The sequence below is a fragment of the Trachymyrmex cornetzi genome, unplaced genomic scaffold (assembly GCF_001594075.2).
Source record: "Trachymyrmex cornetzi isolate Tcor2-1 unplaced genomic scaffold, Tcor1.1 scaffold83, whole genome shotgun sequence".
Lineage (NCBI taxonomy): Eukaryota > Metazoa > Arthropoda > Insecta > Hymenoptera > Formicidae > Trachymyrmex > Trachymyrmex cornetzi.
This window is the reverse complement of record NW_017300169.1, coordinates 2347212-2366895: the sequence shown is the minus strand read 5'-3', so window position 1 is coordinate 2366895 and position 19684 is coordinate 2347212. Positions and strand designations below refer to the sequence as shown.

The window sequence follows — 19684 nt, the reverse complement described above, 5'->3', positions numbered from 1 at the left end:
GATGGGTAAAATACGTGAATATTGTTGTGTAGTTAACATCTACTTCTTCAGAGGACGGTAGTGCGCGGCAGCATTTTGCAGTTACAGGTTTTGGGCCGTCATGTCCTCTCTCAGGTTTCTTTCTGGCTATATGTAGTAAACGTAGGTTATACCGGATAAACACGGTTGTCAATGACAGAATCCTGGCCATGTGAATCCGAGAATCCGACCACATTGGAACCTGGGCCATTCAAATACAGAAGAAGAAGAACGACAGAATCGCTACGAATTTTTGTGCCGCTACGGAGTCCACAGTAAATTGCAGAGATTTTACTCTTTTCTATTACTCCGTGTTCATCGAGAAAAGGTTATCTGCTCCTTTTACAAATTCTAACCTTTATAAAGTAACGGATACATGCCACCGTGCCACCCTGGAACACATGTTACGTTTATGATGTTGTCTTTAAATAATATCAAATTGATTAATTTTGTAAAGTATTCTGCGTGGAAACTCTGTACAGATAATACGTATTGTCATTTAAGAACCTGTCGCTATAAACTGATTCAGGCTTTCTTTTATTCGACGAAATGCAACACGAAAGCGGATGGAATTCAATCGTCTCTCGATCCCAGAGTCGAAGCACTACGAGAGAAATTGATATATTGCGACTATTTAGATTATCATAAAGTAAAACTAAGTTACATGAAGCGTTTGGTATTGAATAAGAGAGCTGAGAATTTTGCGAGGGAAGTACGAAAGAATGAGCTTACAAATGTACCTGTCTACAGCATACTTTTGGATGAGAGAAATGAAGAAAACGACGACAGTCACTTAGAACAAAAATATATAAATGCAGAAGAAGATGCAACCAAACCTGTACATATGCCATATGCGAGTACAGATTCATACAGTAATGTAGACACATCTTCTGAAATGAATGAAAATAATTTTGATGAAGATACAATATCATTGAACAGCAGGTATAAAGCTCTATATGAAAAATATTTAATGGAAAAGGATGCGAATTTGGAAAAAGAAGAATTTAATTTACAAGATTATTTAGGAGAAGGAGATACATATAAGAAAGATTTTCCATCAAATGTTCCATCTAATTGGATGGTCGACGTTGAGCAATACGATGATACTTTACAGGACAATACCTGGCTCGGCAATTATGGAACTCCTGATCCAAACTCTAGTATTAGTTCCATACCATGTGGTGGATGTGGAGCCTTGTTGCATTGTAAGGACCCTGCTCTACCAGGTTATTTGCCTTCGGAGTTGTTTCAAAAGAGGAGCAATCAAGAATTGCGAGTTATGATTTGTCAAAGATGTCATTTCATGCATTATTATAACACCACGTTAGAAGTAAAAGTATCTGCGGATGAATACCCAAAACTTTTAAAAGTGATAAGAACAAAGAAATGCGCTGTCATTCTGATGGTCGATCTTACAGATTTTCCATGTAGCATATGGCCTGAAATAAATAGTGTGCTGCATCCTTTAACACCAGTTTTTGTTGTGGGAAATAAAGTAGATTTGCTGCCTCAAGATTCGAAACAATTTTTTACTCATGTTAAAAATTGCCTGTTGAAGGCTGTGGAAAGTACAAAAATCAAAAAAGAAAATATCAGACATGTAGAACTTATATCTGCGAAAACAGGCTATGGCATAGAAGAACTTATAAATAAGTTACATAACATCTGGAAATATAAAGGTAAGGGTTCAAAATTGATCATCTAGAATTCTGAATTCTAGAATGTAGAAGAACATATGCTCCAACATATTTTGTATTTATTATAATTATAATTTTTAGGAGACGTTTATGTTATCGGATGCACAAATGTTGGTAAATCCTCTCTGTTCAATGCTCTTCTACAATCTGATTATTGCAAAGTACAGGCTGTGGATCTTATACAACGTGCAACTATTTCTCCTTGGCCAGGCACAACGTTGAATTTGTTGAAATTTCCTATTCTAAATCCTGTTAGAAAGCGACTTTATTTGAGAGCATTGCGATTAAAAATGGAACAGCAGCACAAGCATGCCGAAGAAAAATCTCGAATCAGTCAATTCGAAATGACACGTAATTTAAAGTACGCCACATTGCAAAGTATGTATCGTACTTGGGTGTAAATTTCTTACAATCACAACACACAATTGTATATAAAATTGTATAGTCGATTGAAAATTTTTACATTTTTGTTAGTATATGAAAGTAAATGTTACACTCTAAATTCAGGTCATATAGGCAGAACATTTCAATCAACATCCGAAAACAATCTATTCATGGAAAGAAAATTTAAGAAGAATACGCAATTCGGATTTGATGAGAATAAGGAAGAATACAAACTAAGCCGTTGGTGTTACGATACTCCTGGCACCATTCAATCAGATCAAATATTGGATTTACTGACAATGCAGGAACTTTTGTCGGTTTTACCGAAGAAAATAATCTCACCTAGAACTTTCATTCTACGTGTAAATCAAACGATATTTTTGGGTGGAATAGGAAGATTGGATTACGTAGAAGGCGATACTTTTATTAGGTACTTATGCATATTTATGTGTGTAATTGCTAATGAGAACGTAATAAATTAAAGATGTCAAGTATTAAAAACAATTGTATATGTCGTAGGTGTACAATATTTTCAAGTAACGAATTACCGATAACTCTAACTCGTACTGAGAATGCGGATAATGTATACAACGAGTTACTTAAAACGGAAGCGTTTGTCGTACCTGAAAATAATCCAGACCGATTGAAACATTGGCCGCCTTTAGTATCTAAGGAGATGGAAATTACTGGTGTTGGTCAGAACGAATCAATCTCTGACATTGTTTTATCCAGTGCGGGTAATTTTTCCTTGTAATAAATAAATTTATATTTGCGTAGTGGCTTATGGTACATTTTTACAAGTCGCTCAAACAGACTGTTTCAGCAACAAAATTAAAACTGACGAATATCAAACGTTAATTTTAATCACGTGATCCTTTTTGTCACTGAAACATTCGGTTTGAGCGGTTTGTGAAAATGTATCTTTACAATCGTGGTTTTATCATTGTTACAGGATGGATCGCAATAGCTGCTGAAGAAGCTGAACGTGTTTTATTGAAAGCTTGGAATCCACAAGGTCGCGGCTTATATCTAAGAACACCGGCACTTTTGAGGAAATCTGTCGCTCTACGTGGCCATCGAATTTCAGATACACCGACATACAAAAGCGGACGACAAGCATATAGAAAATAAATATTTCTTTTACACATGTATATTGTACATATAATCTAAATGTAGTCTCGCTTTACACATAAATTCCCTAACATTTATATACATGTATAATTAATTCATTTACACATTCATTATCTATTTTTATTTCATAAAACTGTGATAAAGGACAATAACTATATGTTTGTATCAATTACAATGTCTTTGCAAAAATGCATATATATGATAACAATTGAACAAGTATTAACACATACACGCCACGCCAGTCCCAAAAACTTTTTAAAATATTTGATAGATTGCTTTAGAAAACCGTGCTGTGTCTTTTGTGTGATTCGTTAATTATCCCGGTGTTGAGCCTATTTCATTTAACTTTCCATTTACGCCACACAGTTGGCGAGATATTTTAGGACTGGCGTGGCGTAAAAGGAAAGTTCGGTGTCGGTCCAGCGTAACGTTTAACGTGTTAATACTTGTACATAACATATATTTTAATCAATACTTTACTTAATCGTAATAAAAAATCTTCTTTTATTAAATAAGATTGCTTTGTTTGATATCACGGATATGCATATATATACACACATAAAGTAATCTACTTTAGAATTTTGTAATATTTGTTATGGTCCACTTACTGTTTCGAAATTTTTTTTATTGGTCAATTAATGAAATTCTTTTTTTCGGTTGGTTAATCAAATGCTTCAAAGCATTTGTAGCTTGGACCGTATCCATAAATTAAGATATAAAAATCGCATTATAGAAAAATCTGAACAATAATATGATTTTTTGTATCAATCATCGGTCTCTCGTGCACGCATTTTCGCTTGCTTATACATTCTTTTGTAAAATTTTTCCAAATTTTTATAAAAGCCATGGCTCGGAGAATAATCTTGAATGTATGCGTATTTCGAATCGCATTCCTCAATACTGAAAGAATATTTTCAAAAGTTAAACGTATGTTGCAGAACGATCGGGAATCTTAATTACTTACTTGTCCGTCATTTTAGGAGTGTACCATTTTTCTTTAGTTTTCTGAAGATTTTCGATTTTAGACTGTAATCTGTAAAGACGTACATATATGTATAATTAATATAGATATATGCGCGCGAACGCGCATGCATGCGTGCGTGGATGCGTGTGAGTGTACACCACCATTCATAAATTTGGGGATGCTTGCAGTTTTCTCGTATTTCACAAAATCTGAAATATCTCGGTGAGAAGAAGTCTTATTGTTAGAGAAATTTTTTAAAATTCTAAAGATGAAAAATGCGCACGCATATTGTATATACAGGGTGTTTCTTAAATAGTGGACACTAATCATATAGCCCTATTCCTGATTAAAAATTAAGTCGAAAAGTCCTTTACCATTTTGCAATTTTTGCAATGATTGATGAAACATTAATTTCTAAAGATTGCTGAGTAAGCGATAGCCGAATCACATAATGCTATTCCTGATAAAAAATTGAATCAAAAAGTTCTCTACCATTTTGCAATTTTCGTGATAGTTAATGATTGGGCAGCCGGATACGCGTTTATTCGGCAATATTTAGAAATTAATATTTCGTCAATCATTGCGAAAAATTGCAAAATTGTAGAGGACTTTTCGACTCAATTTTTAATTAGGAATAACGCTATATGGTTAGTGTCTGCTATTTAAGCCACATCCTGTATGTGTGTGTGTGTGTGTGTGTGTGTGTGTGTGTGTGTGTGTGTGTGTGTGTGTGTGTGTGTGTGTGTGTATGTATATATATAATATATATGTATATAAATGTTGAAGAAATTCATCCATTTTTAGTGTACTCACAATGGCATTACCCTTTCCTCTTGTGTGTCGAATGCGTCGTTTCTACAAATACAACCACATTCTCTGATATCAGACAAATTTCTGCAGTATCTTCGCTTATTGTCAACATATTTCTTGATTATATCACAATCGTTGTACTTGGGAAAATAATAATTATACTTGAAACAAACTGGACAATTGTCTGTAACATGAATATTATCACGTATGATGGTAGATCCGGCTAACTTTGGGAAATCTGGTCGATAAGTGCACATAGAATTTCTCCTTATTGAATGATAACATTGATCACTTTGCGATCCTGTTTGATGACTCGTGGTATATGAAGGACATTGATGAGAATCGCTCGATTTCTGACGAAACCTATTTATACATATAACATATATTTATATATATTTATATATTTATATTTATATACCATTAATAACATGTAATATTAATAATAATACACTTACGGTCGACAGCTTTGAGATCTTGGTTCATTCTTAGTGTGACATACTCTTCGTTGTCTTATAATACCTTTAATCGGTCTTTTCCTCTGTCCACACATCGTTTGCTAAAATTTACATATAATATAGGACCGATGTTACACAAATTCGTTATTTTCAAGTAAATATAATATGAAAGAAGAAAATTATAAACGATGTACAGTAAGAGCAAAAAGTATTCGTACAAAAAAAATATTTTATAAAGTCTTATTTGTAAAAAATAAACATTAATTAGCAATTTTACAATGAATATACTCTGTTCTAACATAAACAAACGAGCTTCGCATGTATTCCTGATTTTAGAAGCTAAATTTCTCAACTGTACGAATACTTTTTGAGTATCCAAACAATAGTATTTTTAATTTTCGCTTATTTTTTAGATGATATATTTTCTATAATTAATACACATATCTTTTTGGTATATATAATTTTAAGAAATATACAGTCTATTTTATTCTTCATGAATAAATTGTTAATTACCCAGCAAGAAATGATAATCAATTAAACGTCAAATCAACGTCGAATTGGTGTTGAAATCATCGTATCGATATCGATTCGATATCAATTCGATGATTCATTTCTCACTGGATAATGTTTACTTTTTAAAAATAAAGTTTTTTTAAAAAATATTTTCTCTGTACGAATACTTTTTGCACTCACTGTATGTGTTTGTCGATTTCAATTTGTATCTATAAAGTATAATACCTTAGAGCTAATATTTGGATTGATGACATAATATTTGTTTGTGTCATAAAATTTCAAGATTTCTTCGATAACCGTTTTGGTGGAGACTTCGATTTTGGGTGCTATGATACCCTGAAGCAAAACAATCATTTTGTCCACACACACACAGTGAAAAGTTCTCTTACAATTAAATTAAACGATCAATAGGTGTAAAAGACCTACGGGAAAACATTTAGTCGGCTCCATTAGAAGATCAACATCCACACCGGCTAGTAAACCTTTGAAACATGGCGCAGGATACAGCAAGTCTGCCAAATTTGTTTCAAACGTTGCCAAAGTAATACCTTGGCTAGCCGGTATTGCCCACTGTATTAATTCCGCGTATAAAAATTCTTGCTCCAAAGTGTTTTGTAGCTCCGTCAAGGAAATTATTCCAACAAAGATTTTATCGAAAGTAAATTTCTCATGGAATAAGAGTGGAAGAATCGGGCTTATTGCGTGGGATTCCGCACAAGAATCGAGAGCATTGATTCGCAGAGCCACTTTGCCATTGGGACATAACCAAACACCAGGACATGTTACCTAAAAACCATACTGCATAAATAAGAGTTGCAAAAATATAACAGAAAAGTCATACATACGTACCGCGTGTACATGTAGTTGTACTTTAATGCGGAAAGCTCTCCCTGTCATCCCGTACAACTATCTAATGACAATTTCATTATTACATGATTAATAGCATTGTTGCCAAAATTTGTATACATACGTTCAGATCACTTTGATAACTTCATAATGGATGATAGCAAAGTATAATTTTCGACTTGTACGCTCAGGTTGAATATCCGAGTCCTAAATCTTACTTTTATTTGGACTTTATTCGGTAAAAGAGCGTACACGTATACACTTTAAAGACCCATCTTGCGAAAGAGTTACCACGGTATTTGTTGCCAAGGAACAGCGACACAACATCGCTCAAATCAATGTATCGAATTTTATCAAGTTCAGCTAACTTTAGCGTCGAGTATTCAGCGATGGTGTTATCATTAAAAGATCTCTTTTCTAACGACATATTTATTAAAAAATTTGTTGAACCGTTAATTATATATAAACAAATTTTATTCCGCTTTTTAATTTGTTTGAAATGTCTGTCAAACATTTATGGCACGCCAGAAAACAGTTTTTCCGGAAGACCTCTTTGCAGTTTTCGACGTAAGAGTTCATTCGTAACAAAATCCGATTGTTTTCTGGAGAAGCGTAATCTTGGATCTTTCGAAATGGGTATAAGCGATGCAGTGAACCAACCGTATCTATAAAAAACGATTTATAAAAAACTTAATAAGTTTTCATTACTGTTTTATCGACTTACTCCATATTTACTGTCGGCGGTCTGAACGAATAAATGTCTGTAGGTATCATCTCCATCTGTCGTTTAATCAAGTTGATATCGTCCTCTCTAACATCCGACAGAGAGAAAACATCGTGCTTCGCATAAAATTTACCAGTTAACGGTTTTACACAAGTAGTAGGCACAAACGTTTCTCGCACATTTATTAATTTATTTTCTTTTCTGTATCTCTCTATATAAAAGCGTAGTTTTACAGGATCTATCAGTAAATTGGTCGCCATAAATTTATTTAAGTTAAACTTTCTAGTTATCGCAAATAACGCACGAGTTGTATTAAGCTATTATTTCGTAAACGAAGCAGAAAAGTTGACTGTCAAATTTCAAGAACCATCATTCGCGTAATATCACGCGATTGAATAACGCTCGCATTCGTGTGAAGGGTAAAAAAAGAGTAAACTTAAAGACAAAATAGTTGAAGAGAGTACCGATATTTATTTTAAAATATGTATATATCAATAGAAAACACATACGTAACAAGCGGAAGACCGTGAGGCTGATCAGTCAATAGTTTTTAGGCCTAATATAACATCGTTGTTTCTTTTCTCGCAATCTCTGATCGATCCAATTAGAAACTATTTTCATAAGTACATACATAGTCAAACTTTCATATCTCTTCCTTCATGTCTTTTCGTTCCCTTTCCCCATTTATCTTCTCGTACTGCTCTCTCTTATTATTTCATATTTTATTCTATGTCGTATGTACATAGTCAAGTGACGAACGTAAAATAATGAAAGAGCAGCGCAATAAACAAAGTGGAAGAAAAAATAGTGAAAAGAATATAAATGGAAGAATTACGAAACCCCGACTGTATAAAGCGATACTCGCGTAAGGAACTAAAACGCGCCATTCGCGCCTTTTCTTTTACTAGTCTTTGGCCTATTGCACCCTAAAGCGTCACGCTGCTTCGATTATCAACGATTCGTTGGTTATTAACGTGACGCTATAGAATTATAGATAATCTTCTTGCTGCAGTCAATAATATATTTGACAATTTACTCTTAAAATATTTATGTATTTATACAAATTATTTTTATCCTCACACTACGAATATATAATTATGACAAAAGATAAATAATTTGATATACTTTTCCAATAAAAAAATAACACCTATCATATGCAGTTTAAATTTATTAGGTTGACGCTTTGGAACGCAAGCTAGACCGATAAAATAAATAGCAAGATTTTTTCGTATCTCGTCGCTGCGATAATTCTAATAGGAGCAGCTATCAACATTTATATTTATATTTCTATAAATATCAGAGACAAAATATTCTCTTAGCACGCGTTTACAGTCATAAGAAATAATGCCAATTCAATTATATTTTCCAAAAGTTAAGATTCGTGTAATAAAAAATAAGTGAAATATTTTCTTTCACATCTCTTTGTAATTTTTGATGCAATATGAAAAAGAAGAAAAATAAATAAAAATTTCTGTGAGATGCATTTTTGTGTAACAAAGAATTTTGTATAACGAAAGTCATCCCTGGTTAAAATACAATTAAACTCACGAAATAAGATTTTAAATCGCATCTAAAACAGTAAAATTTTTAAGCGTATATTTTAATATAACGATGTTATATTAAATGTATATTCAATCATTTAATATTCATCGTTTCATTGTTATTGCCATCGCGACTATTTCATCGCTATGACGAAGAAGCGCGAGACATTTTGACGCGAATCTGTATTATAAAATCGTTGTAGTTTAAATGTGTTCGGTATATCATCATTTTGCAAAATTCTACATTCTGTTTGAATTAAATAAATTCCGTTCGGTAACAAATGTATTCGATAGGCTATCCACAGCTGTCGAGGACGCTTCCCTTTTTTCGCTAAAGCGTTGCACTATGTTTCTGAAAAAGAGAAATTCTTTATGCATCGAAGACGAAGAATTGAAAAGAAATTGATTGAAGGCGATTTGTAAGATCGGCAATATGTAAAATCATCGAGGTTGATGAATAATTAAAACGAAACCTTAGAGAATTCAACTTTATACGAATGAATATGTATGCTCATTCTTTATCAATTTTTTACTGTATATATTTTCTCGTTATAATAACTTTTCTGCTCACCAAGCGACTTACTGTTCCCTTGAACGATCTCCGCATCCGTGTAGGTTCTTGGTTTATCGGCGCTAAACTGTTGTAATTCCAAATTGCCATTGTGACTGCATCCGTTCTCACATCTGCTCAAATAGATATCCAACGGTGATCGGCAGGCATCGCGTGAAGACAGATAGTCAGGATTGCTCGGTGACAAAATCTCCTCGTAATATTCTACGCTCTTCGGTTCTAGACCACCAACGGTGGAGCCGTATTTCTTCGGCAAAGTGTTCCTACCATAGTAAGAAGAATCCGCCATGCCGTCACTCAGAAACGATCTCGACAGAGAACTCTTGCACGAGACTCCGCCAAGATCGTTGTCCGCGATGACGTCCGTGCTATGATACTTGGCGCGAGAGGCGACAAGATCCAGCGTCGGGGACCTCACGTATCTCCTTAAAGAGTCATGCGAGGAAGACGGTAAGCCACTACCGTAATGATCGAAGATTCTCGCATCCGTCTGATGACCGTATGACGATACATTCGATGCGTCGCTATACCTCTCTCGATCGACCGGCGATTTCCTCGAGGACACCTCGTCGTCGCCGTACAAAATATAATTTTTGTCCTTCTCCCTACGAAATATTTTAAATAACCAACAACGGTAGAGGAATCTTGGTTCGTGAAGCTACGAATTGGTAAAACATGGTTCGATTTGCTTTTCTTATTATTATGTTTAGTTGTGGATCGCGACATTTAATTAATATTTTTTAAGCAAAAAGTCGGAAAGAGAAGCAAATCTCGTAGAGTGAATTTACCTCGTCCTAGTAACTCCATAATTGTACAATCTGTCGCGTTCCCTTTCTCTAGAACTGTTGAAGCTGAACCTTCTAGGCAGAGTGACGCTGTTCACTCCCGGTGGCGGCGCCGTCAAGGATGGCCTCTTACGATCGTTGAACCTCGAGTAAAAGCTGCGTCTTCGTATTCGATCTATCACCGATTCTGAGCTGTCGGAGCCACGCATAAACAGAGAGTACGATGGTGATGTGGGCGAATGCAAATCGCTGCGATTGTGATTCAGATCGGCCGAACAGATCGACCAGGAATCAAAACTCTCGGGTTCCTCGGGCGAAAACATCTCACTGGTGCAGTCATCCGGTGGCTCTTTAGTCACCTCTTTAGTTACGTCATTAATCCCTTCAGAAGGATTCAGCTTGATCTCTTTCGGTTCGTTCGAGGCGGATGTATGATCAACGGTTCGCTGATTGGAATGATCATCTCGCGACTCCACGTAATTCTCTATGATCCTGGCACATTCGGTGACCTCTCGCTTCAACTCGGCGACATCTTTCGCTCGTAACGGCTTATCGATGATTATCTTGTTACCGGTAATATTGGCGTGGTGCGTCATCTTGGATAGACGCTCCATCAATTTGTCGGAACCACTCTCCGCCACAGGATCGTCCATTTTAGGCGATCCGATTATAGACACGGCAGGTTTCGTTTTCGGTGAACTACATTCAGGCGAATCTCTCTTGGGAGTCGCGTGTCTAAACGTGTGTTGCGGTATCTTAGATAGATCGAGTTTCAAATTCGCTCTATTCGGCCGACATTGTTCCAACGGTTGTTGCTTCGATTGACAGATATTGAAATTCGAATCGATCCGAGCTGTAGAACTCGAGGAGCCTATAGGAGGCAAAGAGCTCAAAATGCTTTGAGAATTCGATGCGTTCCCAAGAGTGGAATTCGCCTGCGAGACATCGGTAGACGATACGTTTACATCGAATTTATCTGTTCCTTTAATATCAGTTTTTATCTGATTTGCATTTTTCATAACATCCCTGGACTTCGCTGGCAGGTCCGATTCTGCCTGTTTCACAGGCATGCAGGATGATTTCGCGGTAATCTGATCATCAGTTTGATCATTTCCTTCGATTGAACCTTCCGCCATGACATTCGGACCTTCAGGACTCTTCTCTTTCTTCGTCGTCACGGTTTTCTTCTTCGTCAGTAGCTTTGATGACTTTCCTTTCTCATCAGACTTGCTTTCGGAACTGTCGGATTTCTTAACGACTTTCTTCACGACACGCACTATTTTCTTCTTCCTAGAATCGTTGGTCTCATCTTTACTCGCATTTTCTTTCGACTTAACCAGCTTCTTAATTTTATTCTTATCAACATCCTCGCCTTTGTCGATCTTCGTGACCGACTCATTTTTGCCTACTAGAGAATTAATGTTTCTTTTGGTTTTAATCAGTTTCTTATCTTCATTATTGATAATGGGTGTGACATGGATGTGCTTATCGTCCACGACTCTACGCAAAAGTTCCGACGATTGGTCTGACGATTTTTTCAGCGAATCCACTTTGTCTAGCTTCATTCTATCCACGGATGACGACGCCGAGGAGTCCGAGGAAGGCGCGGGTCTTTTAACTTCCCTCGATTGTTTTTCCACGAAAGGTTTCCTTTCCTTAGCGATCAATTCCTTCTCTTTCGATTTCTCCTTGGACGGCGATCTTTTGCACATTTCGCTCACTATCTTCTCCGGTGATCTCTTGTTCTCCGGTAGCTTTTTCGTCGGTTTATTGTCGGTCCTAGTGAATTTTGTCGGTATTTTGCTCGTCCCGGTTACATCTTCCTCTAAAGACGACTCGGCCGATTTGACGCATTTGGGCGGGCTCCTTTTTAATTTACTCATAATTGTATTCTGTGTCCGACTGCTACCGTTCGCGTTTCGCTTGGTCGTATCTGTGTTCGTCTTGAATAGTCCCAATACTGACGTCACGCGTCCTTTTGAGCTTGGCACATTCTTGACGTCCTTATTTGATCCTTCATGACGCGAAAGATTCTCCACGCTCAGCGTTTTCTTCACCTCGAGCAAACTCGATCCCGCAGAGTCCGCGGGTGAACACTCGATAGGCGGTGCAGAGCATTCGCGCAACCCACGTTCCTTCATCGAGCTGCCATTTATCGTCGGTTTCGCGACCATACTCGTCGTCTCGTCATTCGAGCGCAACCTTTCTAGTTTTTTCTCCAATGAATGCAGAAAGCTGCTCTTCGAGTCTTGTTCGACTTTGACTCTCTCTTTGTCCTCCTTATTGGTCTTGTCCTCGAAGGCGAACGAGGAAGAGGAAGAAGCGGCCACGACGGCACCGCCTAGTTTATCTTTCTGCAGCGTATTTATTTCATTCTTCTGTTCCTTGCAGATCTTCTCGTCCCTTGAATCATCCTCTTTACGATCTTTGCTCTCGCTTTTTCGCCTCATGAATCGCGATTTTCGGCGCTCATTCTCCGCCGCTTTCTGCGCTTCTTTCTCCTTCACGTACTGACTCTCCTCTCGCGGCGTGTCGAAAAAGTCCGGTCGCAAGAAGCGCGAGATACGATGTTGTTTCGATTTTTCGCTTTTATTGTCCTTCGATTCGGTTTCCTTATCGGTACCACTGCCACTGCCTCTGAAAAGTTTGCTTAGGATCGACCTTTCCTGATTAACGTTTCCGGCCGATACGTCAGCTGGGCCGGCGAACGATTTCACGCTCGACTCTCTGGTCAACGAACCTGAACGTAATCTCAGACTCGGGATGCAACTGCGTCTCTTGGACGTGACGGAATTTGCTGCCGACAATGGGTCTGAAGTGGTCATTAAAGTTTCCTTGTCACACTTGTCCATATCTTTGTAATTACAGCTGAGATTCGGATTGAATTGCTGCGACAAGTTCTTCAATTTTGATTCCTTAATTAAATTTTCTGCAGCCATCAATCGGTTCTCGAAACTCTTGGAGATGTCTGACTTACAAATCGACTTACCATAATCACCTAGATTCGATGAGGATTCCGTGGGTGAGATCTCGCAGGATTTGGCTGATACGCTCGAAGTAGTGGTGACGCCAGTGGTATTGTCCATCGAATTAGTATTAGAGTTGCACACAGATATCGATGTACCTTCCGATATAGAGCCGTTTTCCGTCATGTTATCAATTTCCTCTTTGCAAACGGACAAGTATGTGTCATCGCCTGGCTCTTCCTGGATCTTGTCTGTTCTGTAACCGTGAAAGCTATCTCGTCTCGCGTTACCAATGACACTCGATCTAATTGAATCCTTGTACTTGCGACCCAGCGTCATTATGTGTTTCGGTAGAGGCGGCAACAGCTTGTTATCGCAGTCGTCGTCGTCGTCGTCGTCGAACAGGCTGATGCTTCTTCGCGGTGAATGCCGTTCCGATTTATCATACTTGCACGGCTCTAGCAAGCTGTTGGTTCTCCTAATACCTCGATCGAGCGATCTACCTCTATATTCGGTCCGATCAGAAGTCGTGGACGTGGAATATCGTTTCGCGATTTCGCTCAGGCCTACCAGACTCTGCGCAAAATCCCTCGTCGGCGACTGATAATATCTGTTACTGTCGCGTGAGGAGGATGGTGAACGCGGTACAGACTGTCGGGTTTGTTCAATAAATTGTCTACTCAATCTGCGTGCTAAGCTGGGAGTGAAATTCTGCTCCAGAGTTTCTTGCGACTCCCTTCTAATTTGTGCCGCTGTTTCTGCTTTAACGTCTTCTTCGTGTACCTCTACTTTATCTGAAAACAATCGAGACAGAATCTATGCATATTCTACATGGGTATGTGTCCGTATATGTGTCTGCACAATAATTGGACAACGATATGGATGGATGTTGTTCTTGTTGCTGTTGTTGTGTTGTAGGATGTATGCATAAGAATACTCGGAATGTCATTATATTTTCACTCCTTTATTTCTACATACATATAAATCTCTTTTATAAAATTTGTCGAAAAATGTAATAAATAAGAAGAGACATCCCTCCCTCTCGCTCTCTCTCTTTCTCTCTCTCTCTCTCACTCTTTCACTCTATATCTTCCCTCCTCCCCCTCAAATTTTGTTGAATTTCATCGGATGTCTTCTTAAACTCTTCTATATAGCTATACGTAGTGCATTTGTATTCATATACGTCGATGTATATTTTCATTAAGTGAAAGCTCTCTAAACGTGTGTCTATTACGCTCTGCGGGATATCAATAACTTAGAATAGTGGGAAGATTTGGAAATAGTCTTAAAATCATATACAAATGATAGTTCTTTGAAAATATGCATCGACGGAACTAGTTATAGCGTGTATACATACCGTATCTTTTTTAGATATTAATACAGAAAATTATAAGTGTATACTCATTTAACAGTGACCATGCAACTAAAAGGCTCGTCTTATACATCCGAGGAAAAACAAATATAAACAAGTAACAAATAACAATACAATTGATAATAGTATTAAAATTACGTTCTGAAGAATAAATATGCATATCACTTGGTACACTTCTAAATCACAGTATGTTAAATGAGTAGACTCAGGACAACAAGTGCATAGTAGGATATAATATTAAATACAATATATATATATATATGTGTATATATATATATGCATTACATCAAAGCATGCGAAGACAATGTGAAGTAATAAAAACGCTGTTATTTAAACTCTTAAAAACACAACAAATATCAGCCATTTCAGACAAGGGTTAGCTTCCGCTTGCAAGTATACAATCATTTTCACTTTTTTTCCTTTTCTTCAAATAACAATGTCACATAGATAATTTTCTTTCGTATAACAAAGTTATTTTCAAGTTTTTAGAATATGGCAACAAGTAACTTATCTAGTAGTAACAATTTTCGCGCGTTCGGTATGACTTATTCCAATGCTGCACAATGTCACATCACGTTATAACTATCACTCGCTAATAACGGAGTTTCAAGTACGAGCGGTGTATTTAAAACTATAAATATACGCACTTCACTCGCTATCGGTTTAATATATATTAAATATATACACTGTCATGTACTTCCTAAATTATTTTTATATTTTTCTATTAATTTACTCAAATATATTTACATTGTATATCTGTATACACTCGGGAATAAATCATACCAAAGATAACCCGAGGTTCACAGAGACTCGCGAACAGGAAGTTTGGTCTCATTAAAAACGCACGTGACAAAAGTGTTAAAAGTGTATATTGTTTTCGAACTTTATCAGTTGCGCACAAGCAAAATTATTACAATGCAAGGATGCGAATGTCTTCCCGCATCGTTGTGATCAGAGACATTGTGTGGTAACATAAGTAGATTGGCCAAATACACTTTTCAGAAACACATCGAACGAGTGCGCGTCACCGAACGGCGCGCGAAAGATTCTTTTTCCTTTTATATTCTCAGAAGTATAAGACTACGTGCGACTTTACCGACGTCACATTCACTTTGAATTAGGCATATAAGATATTACTACCTAACTTGGTTTGTTTATTGAGGATTACCGTCAGCCCGCCTACGTAGAGTCACTCGCACGGTCGCTGCAACAACCGTCAATAAAACCGTCAATCAACGTATTACAAAACGACGCCACTTATAGGTTTTTCTACAGTATATCGATAATAATTGTTTGCTAACATAATGGCTAAATGCGATGCCAACCAGATCTTAATATATATCATATTAAGCAGGGTCTTCCTTGAATTTTTGTTAATGTAATTAACGAAAAAAATTTATATTTTTATTTTTATCATTGTTCTTCTTTTCAATTGAATTTTTATTTTTACTTTATGTATTTTTGTTATATATTTTCAGAAATAATAAGGAATAAAAACAAGGATACTTTATATTAATTTTCTCAAATATAAAAATAAATAAAAAAAGATTATTTCAGAAGTCCCTGTCGTTTTCAAGTAAAAAATCATAAAACTTTTATTGTAATTATATACATACGAGAATGCTAACAAACAATTATTTTAATTACTGATTGAAGAGTCGACGATAGACGTAAATTAATGCACGAATTTTAATTAAACATGGATTTCTCTGTCTTGGATAGTGGAATTGACTCTTGTACATTGTATATGGATATATGTGCAGTCATGCTACAAAATTTAATGTACATTAGGTAAATGAAAAAGTAAAACTGCTACTACGCTGTTACAAGATAATAAAAATCAATAGCAGCAATGCATTGCAACAATTATGGCATATTACAAGGTTCTATGTCAGGCAAAGTGAGCTCGCTATTTACTCTATGTTTTTTTCATTTACTTAGGGACAATCCTATTTGTTATTTTATTAGCTATTTTAATATACAAACATATATATATATATATATCACATATATATAATATAATATATTTCGTATTAAAAATTATATTAATTTACAAATACCGCATAAATAACAGACCCTGCAGCTTTTATACATTTGAATAAATAAAACATCGACAAAAATGAGTTTAAATGAAAAAAATTAACGAATGATATTATTAGATAGAGGTTGTCCCAAAGGATTGGGTCGTGCAAACATGCTTTTGAGAATACAAGATCTAAAAATAATTATCAAAAAATATGTGTTATTCCGTTATATTTTTAAGAAAATAATATAGAGTAATTTTTAATTACACATTTCGGTACTTAAAATGTTAAATCTAACATTTAGAATAAAAATAAAATACGAATTATTTTATTTTAAAAAGAGGAGAGATATATTGCAATGAAAAAGAAAGATGTTTTAAACATCATTTTTAATTTATTCGAGAAATAAACGTGTTTATCTCTTTTATATAATTTTTTTTCTTTCTTTGATTCTATCTTTAGAACCATTCCCCTGAAATATTATCAAGAATTACCGCGCGCGCAAGTGTATAATATATAAACTATTATACGTATGCAAGTGTTAATAATTAAATAATATTTAATATTATATTAATTTATATAATTTTTTCTTACTTAACACGGGTTAAATATTCATATTTATAAAATTACAAATAATAAGAGATTTGTTTCAAATCTCGTTATACTCATCTGTGCCAAACATGAACCATATAATCTATAGGGTGTTAGTATCAAAGGTTGCAAAACAGGCAAGAAATCAAAGAATTAACATATTGGAAATTGAAGTAAAAAAAAAAGACAGAAACAATAAGGATAAAAGTAAACAAAATAATGTGCTCTGTCTATCAACGACTCGACAACAGCTAGATACTAGGAGATGCATACTGAATACCATCCAGCATTTTCTCACAAGGCTAATAACCAGTGACAAAATAGCATGATGACCACAGCGATTTAACAGAAGCTTTTATTAATCATTTTATATATTTTTAATTAATTCTGTACATGATCATGTTATTAAATTATCAATCTTTACATCAAAATACATCAAATCCATCTTTATATATATTAAATAAAAAATAAATTAATTAAAAAGATAAAAAAATTTTTTTAATCTTTGGCTTCTGTAAAATAGTGGGTCGACATTCTACAACATTAAATATTCGTATGTACAATTTGTAGTGGACCTTGGACGACAATGGATTCGTAGATTATGTAAATGTCGAGAAGATATTTATCATTTTAAATTTGACTTTCATTACGTAAATAACTCTTTCTACGATCTCGCGCGTATAAGGTACCACATTAAATTGTAAAATGACTACACTCTCTTACCTCTTGGCAAGGTGTTGTTTCCGATTTCGAAGACATTTTCTCTGGAAGATGTGTTGTGCGATCCAGGACTATTTGGAGTTCCGGGATTGGAAGTACTGGCGGTGTCTCTCTTTGAAAATATATCCGCATCGCGATTCAGAGAATGTTTAAATTGTGATTCCGAGAGCCGCCTGCATGCACAAGAAAACGACAAAACATCACTTCTATGTACAAATTATCGTAACGAGCGGATTTACGCTCATTACGAAATATATTAGAAAGAAGATACCGAAAGAAAGAAAGATGTTCACATTCAATATAAAATTGTGTGTGTGTGTGTGTGTGAGAGAGAGAGAGAGAGCGCTGTGTGTGTTGTGTGAGAGTCAAAGTCTACAAAGACGAAAGCGTGAATACCAGCAGAAAGGTGTTGGCAAGAAGCAAAGAGTGTCAGCCTATGCGAATTGATAGCAGATATTTCGAGCTGTTCATTTTCACAACATGTACACTACTCTCAGGTATCCGATGGTACATGGTTAAGCCAAAGTGGGCGAAATTAGAAATTAGATTGATACAAACATGTACATGTATAAATATGCGATCTAAATTTTAACCTGCTTGTAGCGTGTGTCCAATTGCAATTTCTTTATTTCGTTTTGTTAAATGATTCCTACTACTTGTAGCTCAGCTAACAGGCGCGTATACTAAGTTTTTTATTACAATTTCTTTCTGTACAATTGGACTCACGTAGTCATAGTCCGTGTTTCGACATAGCTCTCGTAGCTTGCACAGACAAGCATAAAACCATCATCTCATCATTATCATTATTAAAGTTAAAGATTTTTAAATAAAAGTTAACCATTACAGAAGTTTTATCGTGATGTCAGCGTTAATCCAAGCTCATTATCGATATGCCTGCTATATATTAAGGGGGGAAGGTCATGTAGAATCGAATTTTTTGACATTTTTTTTTTATTGCTTATAAAATTCATTTAACATTTGAAGAATGTATTGTTGATGTTGTAAACTCAAATTGGAGCCCTAAGAGTCCCCATGGAGTCATCAAAGTGACGCACTCCGAATGGCATCGATCGCAGGTATACGAGCAGGAACGCTTTACCTTTCAGCATCTTGACTAAATAAGCTAGCTATTTACGGCTCAAATGGATGATTTCGCAGAGCAGGAAGGCATATTATATGGCCCTGGCATTGCAGATTAAGCATATATAGCGGTATACTTAATCATTACTTGAGTACTACTTTTTCCTATCGAAAACTTTAAACGCGTTTTTCTCAAGACACATTTTTTCGCGCGCGGTGCAACCTAGCTCAAAAATTAATTGATCGATCGACTTCAAATTTCACACAAATATTCTTTAAGTTATTGATCATATCTTGAACCTAAAATATCATTAAAAAATCAATAATAAATATTGTTTATAACAAATTGTTTGTAAAAAAAATGAATCGATTTTTTTTAAAGTGTCTTGAATTTTTAATTTTCGATTTTTTTTTTAAATTTAGGTTCAAGATCTGCGCAAGATCATATTTTAAAGAAAAAATTTTGGATTTTTTATTTCGGATAATTAGAAC

General features: G+C 35.6%; 3 protein-coding genes across 4 annotated transcripts in view; 1 reads left to right on the top strand and 2 right to left on the bottom strand.

Annotated features, from left to right (window-relative positions):
* Positions 1 to 28: 28 nt before the first annotated feature.
* On the top strand, positions 29 to 3808 carry LOC108768729 (nitric oxide-associated protein 1). Its single transcript, XM_018519270.1, has 5 exons — positions 29 to 1697; positions 1797 to 2093; positions 2223 to 2529; positions 2619 to 2836; positions 3052 to 3808. The coding sequence occupies exons 1-5, from the start codon at positions 395 to 397 to the stop codon at positions 3228 to 3230; spliced, it is 2304 nt and encodes a 767-aa protein (XP_018374772.1). The 5' UTR covers positions 29 to 394; the 3' UTR covers positions 3231 to 3808.
* Positions 3809 to 3892: 84 nt separating this feature from the next.
* Positions 3893 to 7211, bottom strand: LOC108768829 (spermatogenesis associated 6-like protein). 2 transcript variants are annotated; one of them, XM_018519449.1, is made up of 8 exons: positions 6943 to 7211; positions 6822 to 6882; positions 6399 to 6758; positions 6198 to 6308; positions 5460 to 5560; positions 5008 to 5367; positions 4195 to 4263; positions 3893 to 4130 (listed from the first exon to the last, which is right to left on the bottom strand). In XM_018519449.1, exons 2-8 carry the CDS (start codon positions 6867 to 6869, stop codon positions 3995 to 3997), a joined length of 1185 nt encoding a protein of 394 aa, XP_018374951.1. In that variant the 5' UTR covers positions 6870 to 6882; positions 6943 to 7211; the 3' UTR covers positions 3893 to 3994. The 2 variants fall into 2 exon arrangements, with proteins under 2 accessions (XP_018374951.1, XP_018374952.1); XM_018519450.1 differs by having other exon boundaries at positions 6822 to 6878.
* Positions 7212 to 7300: 89 nt separating this feature from the next.
* The window catches only part of Nuak1 (Nuak family kinase 1), a 21891-nt gene continuing 9507 nt past the window's right edge, over positions 7301 to 19684 (bottom strand). Inside the window, exons 10-15 of the mRNA XM_018519451.1 lie at positions 19212 to 19239; positions 18116 to 18315; positions 10443 to 14199; positions 9655 to 10259; positions 7543 to 7579; positions 7301 to 7483 (exon numbers count right to left, since the gene is read on the bottom strand). Coding sequence (XP_018374953.1) covers positions 7333 to 7483; positions 7543 to 7579; positions 9655 to 10259; positions 10443 to 14199; positions 18116 to 18315; positions 19212 to 19239 — 4778 coding nt within the window. The 3' untranslated portion in view covers positions 7301 to 7332. The remainder of the gene's footprint in view (positions 7484 to 7542; positions 7580 to 9654; positions 10260 to 10442; positions 14200 to 18115; positions 18316 to 19211; positions 19240 to 19684) is intronic.